General features: G+C 43.2%; 1 protein-coding gene across 1 annotated transcript in view; it reads right to left on the bottom strand.

The window, feature by feature from the left end:
• Positions 1-12,042, bottom strand: part of JAKMIP3 (Janus kinase and microtubule interacting protein 3) — a 108,699-nt gene that overhangs the window by 24,508 nt on the left and 72,149 nt on the right. Inside the window, exon 5 of the mRNA XM_035138580.2 lies at positions 101-316. Coding sequence (XP_034994471.2) covers positions 101-316 — 216 coding nt within the window. The remainder of the gene's footprint in view (positions 1-100; positions 317-12,042) is intronic.

The following is a 12,042-nucleotide window of genomic DNA, read 5'->3' as shown; positions in this document are numbered from 1 at the left end:
ACCCCAGAGGGGAAAAGAATTCGTTGCCAGAATGTGCACTCACTCATCAAGATTTTGGCATATTTGTTTGTTTCAGGCAAAACCACTAGAAAGTGCTTACAGGACTTCCTGAATGATCTGAAGTGTCTCCTGCACCAGTTGCATGAGGAAGTTCCCGCTTGGGGCTGCTCAGATGCCGGTCAGCCTCTCTGAGCTGGGAAAGTTGTTCATCTAAAGCCTCCTTTTGGAGCTGAAGTCTCTGAGCATGCCCGGCTTGAACCCCTAACTCTCTTTCCAGCACGTAGACTGCTCTGTCTTTAAATTTGATCTCCTCCATCTACAAGGAGAACAAAATACAATCACATACGGGGCATGCACGGTACAATTCTGCCGTTGCCATAGTAACTGGCAGCATCCCTCCTAGCGGAGCATTTGAGAGGATACCCAGAGGTTCAAAATGCATGAAATTCATTTCTGCAGATTTCACACCCTTTAACGTTGAAAAGAAACACTGGTTTTGAAAGGGGGGAAAGCACCCTGAAAAATAGAGTATTTTGGCAGCAAAGATAATCATCATCTCACTTATTATCCCTTATAGTAAACCTCTTTGGAATTCTTTCAGCAAAAGAAAGAAATACAATTTCAAAAAAAAGGGGGGGGGAGAGAACTGGTTTGACTATTTCTTCATGTCTACACATTACACTGAAATCCTCACACCAGGTTTCCTACAAACAAGTAAGTTTCAGTCGCCTTTGAATCAGATTCAGGATTATTATTAACTGTGCAGCACTGAAGGTGTGCCTCGTGCATGCATTAAAGTTCAAGGACCTGGATATTGGAGTTCAGGCATGAAATGTTTCTCAATTGATTAGTAAAGAAGTAGGCTCCGTTCCTGACCCACAATGATTGTTACACTGAGAGTTTAATCATGAAAGAATAATATCACAGAGTACTTTTTTGAGCTTAGGTTTGGAACGAATAATATAACTCCACAGAAATGTTATGACATTTTTTGTTGTTCATGTCAACATTTCAATGATAATCCCTCGGTTGCCAATCCTATGCATGTTTACTCAAAAGCAAGTCCACCTGAATTCAATGGGGCCTATTCTTACATATGCTGCATCCTGGAAGTTTAGGATAACAATACTGAGATTTCAAGTGCTCAAAATTACACTGCTATAATCCCACAAGGTAGGTAAGCATTATTATTGCTGTATTGCAGAAAGAGGTTGAGGCTGAGGGAACCAATCTTATGTATGTCTACTCAGAAGTGAGCCCCACTGAATTCAGTGGGGCTTAGTCCCAGGTAAATGAGTACAGGATTGCAGCTAAAGTCTATTAGTGCCAAAAGACACATTAAATTAAATGTGTCTTTCTATTTGGCCAGCAGCATTGAAAAAATAATAATAATTAAATTGCATGGGTGGCGAGGAGAGATGATAACAGAGTCTGAGCAAGCACCAGGAGGAATTTTAACTCCTTCTTCCCCTACTGCAAGCCTAAGGAAAGCCCCTCTTCTGAAGGAGCTATTTTTCTTGCCTATTCTGATCCTGTTAATCATCAGCCCTGCTCTCCAACCTGACACAATTTGCAGAACACTCTGCAGAGAAAGTGGGGCTCAATCTAGACTTGCAGTTAAATTGTAGCAAAACTGTACTTTGCGCGCCCCCCCAAAAAAAGTAGGGGACCCTGATTCTTAGTAGGGAGGTAGAATGCCGGGAGGGGAGGCTTTGCTTTTACTACCTGTCATGATTCTGGAACATTGTGATCAGGGGCTGAGGAAGGGGGGTGCAGTGGGGATGAGCCACCCCAGGTGTCACCACTGAGGGGGTGACAAAATGGCGGGCGACACTCACCGCGGGGCCTGCAGTGTGCCTGAGCCACGCGTCTCTCCTGGGAGTGACGCGGTGGCTTGAGCGCCCACAGGTTCCACGCTGCCCCAAACGCCTGCCTGCTGCCTCCTCCTCAGCTGCAGGGCGGCTGAGAGGGAGGAGGCAGGCAGACTCCTCAGAGGTCCCTCAGAGTGTCCTGTCCTGGCTGGCCCTGCTCGGCTCGCTCCGCCACTGATTGTGATATTGGAATGCCTTTAGGACCCGGGATGTTTCTAGCCACACCCACCTTAGTGTTGGAGTGGAAAGGGCTGGAAATTCTCTCTCTCTCTCTCTCTCTCTCTCTCTCTCTCTCTCTCTCTCTCGTGTGTGTGTGTGTGTGTGTTCCTGCATATCTGGAGCATGAGGTGTGCACGACAAAGAGAGAAGAGGATGTGCTGTGTGGCTGCATATCTGATGCATATGTGTTTGTGACAAAGAGTGGTGGAGAGAGGCATGCGGGCTTTTCTGTTCTGTTGTTCTTTTGCCCTGCCCACTTCATCCACCATTGGAAAGCAGACCCCCATAAGCGGCCAAGTTGAAATAGGCCCTCTGGTAGAAATAGGCTCCCCATCTCTAACCTAGGTCATTGATTAACATGTTGACAAATACAGGGGCCAAGATAGTGCCGTGCAGTACCCCACTCAAAACCTCCCTCCAGTTTGAAGTGGAACCACGGGTGAACACAGTCTGAGTGCAGACCTCCAAGCAGCTGATCACCCAGCCCGCATTTAACCAGTTTGCTAATGAAAAATATCATCGGTAAATGCTTTGCTGAAATCAAGATAAATCATGTCCACAGCATTCCCACAATCCACTGAGCCAGGGCCAGCCCAGGATGTTTATCACTACTGTATAGGCAAAACACTTCCTCCTCCTCTACAGCCCACCCTCCTCTGCTGCATGCCTGCTACTTGCCCACTAGGGGGGGTAAAGGGAGACCAGAGAGTAGTGGCTTGCAGTGGGTGCAGAGTGGTGGGCAAGTGCACAGTGGTGGTGGTGGTGGAGGAGGAGGGGGAGGAGGGGGAGGAGGAGGAGGCAAAAAGCACAGACACTCCCCTGGCTGTCCAGAGCCTGCCACCCTGAGGCAACTGTCTCGTCTTGCCTTGTTGGCATGCCAGCCCTTGCACTAAGCTAGCAATCCAGTAATAAAAAAGAGATATAAGATTAGTCTGGCATTAATTCTTGGCAAAGTTGTGGTGGCTTCTCTGTATTGTTAAGAAGATGCTCTGGGTTGAATGTTGTAATCTGTTCTACTGTCTTCCTTGATATCAAAGTCAAACTGACCAGCCTGCAGTTTTCAGGGTTCTTTTACCCCTTTATTGGGTCTTGGAACAACACATCTACTCCTCCTTTGTGGTCAAGAACTTGTTTATCAAGCAGTAGCAGAAGAAGCACTGTAATGGGCCAAGACCCAAGCAGCTGCTTGGTTTCGATCAGCAACTGGTGGCCAACATATTTCACCCCACGTGTTCCTGGAGGAGTTTCAGTCCCTCTGAAGAAAAGGGTTCATAGTCCAGGGATATTTCTGGATTCCAGTCTGTCACTGGCATCACAAGTAGAGTCTGTGTGGCTAGGCTGCTTCACCAGTTATGGCCTGTCCTGCAGCTCTCTACCATGGTTTCAGTTGTCTATGCTCTAGCGACCTTCCACCTGGGCTATGGCAATGCTCTCCGTGAGGGGCTGCCACCATGAAGACAGTTTGGAAGCTACAGCTGGTGCAGAATGTGGCCGCCATCCGACATTCTGCAACTTCCACCTTGGCAAAAATGAGGCATTTCAAGAACCCATTCTAGCTAGGGGGTAGAAATACTCTGAGGAGGCAGGGCTGGGTAGGAGGGCACGCCAGGCCTCTGTTGCAAGGAAACGAAATGTTACCAAAAAAAAATCCATAATCTCTCTGCTTAAGGGGAGGGGGAGCCAAAGTAGCACTTACTCCAGAACCTCTTGCCACTCTTAGAATTGAGGAGTGTATAACAATACTTACAGGAAGACTTCCCAATAAATCCAGGAACCTTAAAACACTACTGATCTTAGCGAGAAGCCTCTGATAAACCTCCAATAAACACACATACTATTCTGGAACAGTTTGATAACTCTTGTATCAAATGGTTCTGCTGGAAAATTTAATAAACACATCATGATTGTGATGTTACCTTTCAGCTAATAGTACACACAGATGGATAAAGTTTTCTACCATCCCTTTCCCATTGCTGACTCACATGCTTTATACTTGACCTGGAGACCAAGTAGTTTTTTCTCGCTATAGAAGAGCCTTTATTATTATTATTAAGCTCCTTGAATATATCATAGGAAACCCCTGGACTATACTAACCCCCCTTTTTTCCTTTTTGCAGAGGACAAGTGGATTTGTTTGAACATACTCAAGAGAAAACATCAAACATCTTTAGACCCATGCATTCCAGAACTAACACACAAGAATGGAAGGGAAGAAATCCTCTTTGACAGAGGCAATAAAATTCACTTGTGTGCTGCACTTCTCACACCATCATTAAAAAAACAACAACCCATGAATAAATATATAATCTATTTTAAATGTATTGTAGTCTACTAAAGATTGCCATAAGACAAAGGACTGCTTACTATGCATCTCTCCATGGATGGTATAAACAAGCTGTAGGACAGAAATATTTATAAAGGTTTCTTTTTTAAAAAAAATATCTGCATAGCTAATATCTATTGATCTGAACACAGATCTGTCAACAGGCAACATTTTAATTTAGAGAAAAACCACACAACTATACACACACAGAGAGAGAGAGAGAATGAAAGGTAATTCAAATCATATCAAGCATTGACTCTTGCTCATATATTCAGTTCTGCAAAAAGAAACAACTGCGAAAAATTTGTACAATAAGGAAGCAACAAAAACAAAAAGGAAAAGGGAAAATACTATTTTATGTTAAAGCCACTGAAGTATAACAATAATAACATGATTTTAAAGAGAGTGAATCATTAAGCAATACGGAGAACAGTAGATAAATTAATAAAAAGAGGCACTCATGGACATAGAGACACCCCTTCACACACCCACATTTACAGCCTTTTTTGCTCCGTACTATCAACACAAAGGAGAGGTTAGTGCAGAAAAAGGAGTTGACTCACTGAGAGTATTGGGTTAGTATCCAGGTGTGTATCTCAAAAAGACTAGCTCACGCGTTTGTTCCCTGACAGTAGGAAGCGGCGCTCCCAACAGTCTCGCCTTCCTGATAATTTCACCCCAGTTACTTTCTTTAACAGAAGGCCTACTTGTGAAACAGAGCCTATGAATATACATGAGGAAGGCAACCAATGGCCTTTAAGAAAACGGCTTGCTTAACAGCATGGATGTTTCCACTTTATATTTAGCAGGTTGCCTCCACCAATAATGCATTTTAATTAATAAACAGCTTGCGAGCATCGCTGCTGCCAATTATGGAAAGCCAGGAAAGATGGGGGATTTCTCTTCCTCCCAGCCGTCCCTCACCAGCATCTGCTATTAAAAATCAAAACACTGAATAATTTCTAATATCGTTTGCATCAAACCGGTTGTCATGGCTGTTATTGGGGGGGGGGGGAACCCAACATCTCATTTTCAATGCTATGTAAGCTGCTTATAAGCTTGGGAGCTTCCATAAGGGTTGTTAATATAGAGCACTGTAGCAGAAGGTGTGGAAGGGCAAGGCAACATTTCTAACTTGCAGCATCTGGGGCTGAAAAGAAAAGGAAAAACCGGGGGGGGGGGCGGGGGCGGGGACGACACATACCATTCCCAGACAGAGGTTTTAATTGCAAATGAGAAAATCCACGCCAGTCATTGGCCGCACGTTTCCCTGCAGGCAAGTTGTCAAAGGAAGCAATTAGAATGTACCACAAGAAATATGTCTCTTGCAGGGCCAACCAGCACAGGTAAATAAGTTGTCAGTCATTTATTAGTGAAGAGGTAACTAAAGATCAAAGGGAGCAGGAAGCCTTCTGCGGTCAGTATGATGTATGCTATTAAGGGGGAACTCAGGCATACAGAAGAAGAGACTGGAGGACACATAATGAAGGTGCCTTCTGGTGCCAAGGCAGTCCATTGGTTCACCTAGTCTGGAACGGTCTTCGATTGGCTTGGGAAACCCAGCCGGATGGGCAGGGTATAAATACTAAATTATTATTATTGAATGGATGCAGCTCTCTGAGGATTCAGATTTTGCAGAGAGTGATACGTGAGATCTTTCAAAAGTGGAAATGCTGGGGACGGAAGCTTGGGGCTGCATTCACACTTCAGTTCCTTCTGTTTTCCTGACACTTCGGTAACTGTTCATTGCCACATTATATTTGAGCTTTCACATGACACATGACATCTGAAACTACTGTGGAATGTAGCGCAAGTTGGGCGCTCATTTCCGTGGAGTGATGTCAACTTGAATAAAGTATTGGGGAGGAATAAAGTCCCACCCCACATAATCGATCGCAAGATGTGGCGCACACCATTTGAATGGCAATGCCCATCAATTTTGGGGCTCGTGAACTTTTGGGGCTCGTGAATTTTATTGTGGGGGCGAATGGAGCTCAGCTCCTAGGAGTTGGCTCCTATGTTTCTGTGTTATTTGCTTCCAGAAAACATCTGTTTGCAAATAATAAGGCAACGAGTGCTGAACTTGCACTATATTGCACAATATTCCACCATATTTCCAAAAGTGTCTTTTATGTTGTGTGAAAGCTCAAATATAATGTGGGGATTAGCAGATAGGGTGTGAATGCAGCGGAAAACCTTTGATGTGCAAAGCCTCTGAGCTATAGCTCTTTTCCTTAATAGAACATGCATGTAATCATATCAGCTAATGTATGCAACTACTCCAGTTCTCTTCTCTATGCTGCTTTTGTTTTTATTTTATTTACGGATATTTATTTTATTATTTATTTCTCAAACATTTTAGTCACTTTTTTAAAACAAAACAACAACAATTTTACAACAATAAAACCATATGGTACCTCTTTTACTGTATATTTTCCAAACTAGCCATTGTCTTTTGCCAAGAAGAATAGGAGCACCACAGCACAAAATGCTGAGTGGAGAAGGAGGACATCCATTCTTCTTAGGAAAGTCTACCAATACTTGGAATCCATGAGGCAAGAAGGGAAACATGATTTATATACTTAACGCCCGGTTCTAACATATTCACCAACATGCACACATTTAAATGCACACTAGAATATACTTTTTTGAACACATTGCTGTCGGGTGTGTGTGTGTGGAGAATTGCACTGCAAAATTCAGAGCAAAGTGAGTGTTTTGGTTTGTATATTGTTTCAGGAAGTATGAATTAGGCGTGAATGGAATTTAAAATTCTGGCATCCAGAACCTTGCCAGTTTGCTCAACCCAGGGTAAAAGCTGGTGTGTGTGTGTGTGTGTGTGTGTGTGTGTGTGTGTGTGTTCGTGTTTACCTTCACACCTCCAGCTTTCTGGCTTGTTTTTTTCAAAACTATTTCCCCAAACACTGGCAGCAATGGGAGAACAAACCTCCATGACAGATCCAGGCTGGTATGCATTGGAAGCCCAATCCATAGGCATGTCAAGGACATGAAGGAGCTTTGTATTCAATGGATCCAAGGTTGACCATGACATGTCTTAAAATACTACCAGTGGCAAATCTGTGCCCGTGGAAAGCTCTGGGAATACTGGGACTCTCCAAGGGAGCAAACACAGCAAAATTATTTAAGGCTTTACACATTCTTATGCTGGTCCAAGAATCCAGCTTTTCTTGATACACCTTTTTATTTATTGTAATCTCCCCCTGCCCCTCGTACTCATCCCATGAAGAGCTGCTTGAGCTCATCTTAGTTAAACTTTTTTTTAAGTATAGTTAGAGAGGCTGAGCACCCACTCAACCTGCCTCACTGATCGACTTCTGATCATAAGCAGAAGTGCAAACATTTGGGCAACCCTTAGTAGTCACCCAAGATCTGTAGCCACCATGACACTACTCCTGCTGATTACAGAACTTAGAACTTGATCTCTCACTGCACCTCTGATGGGGACGATATCCTGCTTCCCTTTGCCAAATCCAAGCTTGGACCAAAGGAAAGGGCAGGTACCATTCCCACTTGTGTGCTTGCTTCAGGAGGGCTTCTGAAGCCCATCACAACTGTGTTTCCTCTCCAGAGGTCGGGATTATTTGGCAAGAAAATTCTAAGTCCCTCAAACAGCAAAGTACCAAACTGTTCTTTCCAACCCTTTGGCTAGAAGCAGAGTGGGGCACTTTGTGGGTTTGTTCAGACAGACATAGACACAGACACATAGACACACACACACACACAAAAGTCCACTCTACTTAAACACTTGATGACTCCTGACTTAGAGTGAGCTGACATCATTAAAAAGCATCGTATTTAAGGTGAAAGTAATGTCCCAAAGCCTTTACAGGTATTCAGTCTGGTTGATTTTTATATATGGGATAGGGATAAGGTTTCCAGACTCAATAGAGGACAGGACTTCTGTGCCTTTAATTGCCCTGCTCTCTTTTGAGTCTGGAAACATTAAAGAGAAACCAGCAGACCCTTTGTTTAATTTCCAAGCAAAGGGTCTGCTGGTTTCTCTTTAAGGTTTCCAGACTCAAAAGAGGGCAGGGCAATTAAAGGCACAGAAGTCCTGTCCTCTATTGAGTCTGGCAACCCTAGATAGGGCAGGAGGAAATACCATCTTGGCCTTTGGCTTAGAAGGATCCTCTTTGATATGCTCCACACCTGTGTGTGAGAGAGAAGCAGAGAGATTGGGAATGTAGGGTATGCTCATTTAGTGGGGAGGAGAAGCCTTCAAAGTCGTGATTTCTTTTGCTGTGTTTCCCCTCCTGAAATGTGGTATTCATGCTTGCAACTTTTCTCCAAAGGCTAGATACTAGAAAGGGTTGAAGAGCTCTGATGAATGCATTAGCACACATTTGACAACTGCAGAACCACAAGTGTGATCAAAGGTTCCATATTCAATGCAAAGTAGGGGTTTAATGCAGCTGTTTTTAGTTCTGCTACACCCAACAGAAGAGAGAAGGGCCTGCTAATGATTTTTTGACAATACAATATATAAATTGTTAGAAATCCAAAATGCAAATATCTTGTCGAATCATATTTTCTAACATTTTCAAAATGAATAACAATTTTAAGAGTAAGATGCTGGTGATGCAACAAAGTTGGACTAATTATTCCCAATAATTTAAACAAGTAATTATTCCACAAATACTTGGGCGGTGGCACAGGGGCTTGTTGAAAACTTCAATTTAAAAAAATGATGCTCACAATTTTGTTTTTCCAATCTTTTCTTTGCTGGGTTTTTACACAAGATCTAAGTGAGATATCTTATAAACAGACAAACAAATGTATTGTGGCATGCATTTTCATAAGTATTGATTACCTTTGTCATCTGCATGTAATGGAAGTACCGTATTGGCTCTAATATAGCCCACACCCAAATATAAGCAGCACCTTTAAAATTTGGCGGCTTGGGGGGAGCCGCGGATGGGACGGGCACCATTGCCACACACTCCTGGGCTGCTCTCTGGGGAGGGGGAGCCACGCCCCTTTGCTGGCAGCCTCTCCCCCTTCTCAGCAGTTCAGGGGAGGCTTGGGGGCTACAGTTGGGGCGGGCGCCGTCGCCCTGCATTCCTGACACCCCTCGTGGGCTGCTGTTTCAGCAGCAATATCGTAAGGTCGTGAATATAAGTTGCACTTTAACTTTTCACGGTCAGAATTTGGAAAAAAAAGTCTGGTTTATATTTGGGCCAGTACAGTAGGTTCTTGCCCATGTAACCACATGCCACAGTCAAATCTGTTAGACATTAAGGTACCATGGATCACATGGCTGCTTCTGCTACTGTAGATCAACACAGCTATTTTTTTCTGGAATCAGTACTTAGTCCACTTTAATATTGATATCGAGTTCCTGCATCTTATCATGTGGTCGATGGGAAACATGCCCAGTTAATAAAACTCACAGATTTCTGGCTCCTGTTATTTTGTATCTATCTGCAAAATAGCATGTTATATTATAAGTATAAAGACATATGGCTTCATGATCTTGAGGCATACTCAGTAAATACTCTGGCATTAAAGTGTTTGCTGTTGGGGATTAATTTGCCTCCTGTTGAGCAGAGCTCTGCTATTAATTTGTGGTAGTCTACGGCTGACATGAGGAAGAGAAAACATTACAATCACATGACTACAGCAAGCCAAATAGATCGTTGAGCAGAGTTTAACCTGTGATGTTGCTAAAATATATTAGAGCACATTTTTCTCAGTCAAAACATATTTTTTTCTTTCCTATAACCCTCATGTGCATAAGCAATGTTCAAAGTGTGGGTCTCATCCAAGGCTTAGGGTGCTAACGTGAAAATGTCGCCTTGTTGCTTGATTAACAACTGGCTGTTCAATAGGTTAATATTTCCCTTGGTGAACATTAGCTGTGGTGCTTTTCTCATGAGAACTCTTAGTTTTTATCATTTCTCTGGGTAAGCAAGATTTAAACCCACAGCCTGGTAGGAAAGTGCTAGAGTTGAAATCCAGATATATGAGCCAGTACGGAGCTGCATCAAACATCCAAAATCAAGTTATGTTATGTTTTGCTTGGAAATATTCACACCATATGAGGTTGGGAGGAGAAGGGTGGGGGTGGTTATTTGGGGAAAGCTGCACACATAGAGAAAGGCAGTAAGATATGAGGGGGAAGCTATCTTTGGATTTAGTAGAAGTTAGCCACTGAGTCCCTTACTATAACTGGAATTTTGTGTTCCACCAATCGCTGTTCCCTACAAAAGACCCAAGCATGAGTCCTGCAGATGGCAAGAGCTGAAATGCTCACTTGTTTCGGATAGTTAAGAAATGAAAAAGGCTAGTGAGGTTTTGCAGGAATCCTCCAATATCTTAATTGGGCTCCATTCTAATTAGACTCAAAGAGCCATTTCAAGGCTAAAATGCACACTGCATGAAAACATGTAAAAATGTTGCCTGGTGGATTTTTCATGGAGGACAAGGCTATCCATGGCTACTAGCCATGATGGCTATGTTCTACTTCCACTGTCAGAGACAATGCAACTCTAAATACCAGTTGCCTGAAATTGCAAGTGGGGAGAGGGCTGCTTCACTCAGGTTCTGCTTGCAGGCTTCCTGTGCACATCTGTTGGCCATTGCGAAAACAGAGCGCTAGACTAGATGGCTCTTTGGCACGATCCATCAGGCTCTTCCCATGTTCATTTAAGCTTGAAAAATTACTTTGGGAAAAGGTGATTGAGCCTGTATTGGTGCCTGGGGAAGAATAATTTCCCCACTTGCTATCTCCCTCTCCAAATCTACGCTGGTTTTGAACTTAAGTACGTGTTTGTGAAGGTCATAGATACCGACAGGCTACACTTATATGTGTTTGCATGTAACATTTAATTGTGCCTCCCCAAATATCTTGGGACACTTCACTAAAGACACCCATTTGTGTGATCAATCTAATACAGGCACCCCCAAACTTCGGCCCTCCAGATGTTTTGGACTACAATTCCCATCTTCCCCGACCACTGGTCCTGTTAGCTAGGGATCATAGGAGTTGTAGGCCAAAACATCTGGAGGGCCGCAGTTTGGGGATGCCTGATCTAATATATCCAGAAGTAACTTACATCTTCTAGCAACTGCTGAAATCCTTAATATGTTGTAGGGTGGATCACAGTAATCACAGTTGTTGTGACTGAGCTCTGTGAACTATCGGCTCACATATTGGATTGTCCATTCACGTGGATATTTCCATTCAGTTCAAAAGGTTTTATTCAATTTCCATCCATCCATCCATCCCTCTCTTGGTATTTGTGGGAGTTACCTTGTTTTACCTTATGAGGATGACTTAGGATGGGAGAATGAGACTTGCCCAAGTTCACCAAGCCATGAAGGCTAAAGAGAGGTCCATATCCAGGTACATTTAACCATTATACTACTCTGTCTCCCTAGTTACAATGTTACTGACTATACACTGCAGTAAAATAAGACTATATTTTGGTATTGAACAATTAGGCTGTTTCTTTGCATCCTTGAGTGCTATAGATGCAATTTCCACTTAGACTTTGTCCACGTTATACTTTTAAGGCACATTCAAAGCACATTATTTCCCTCAAGGAATTATGGGCACTGTAGTTTACTTCTCACAGAATTACAATCCCCTGAAAACTTTAACAAACT

The sequence above is a fragment of the Zootoca vivipara genome, chromosome 5, assembly GCF_963506605.1.
Source record: "Zootoca vivipara chromosome 5, rZooViv1.1, whole genome shotgun sequence".
Classification (NCBI taxonomy): Eukaryota; Metazoa; Chordata; class Lepidosauria; order Squamata; family Lacertidae; genus Zootoca; species Zootoca vivipara.
This window is presented reverse-complemented; position numbering and strand designations above follow the sequence as displayed.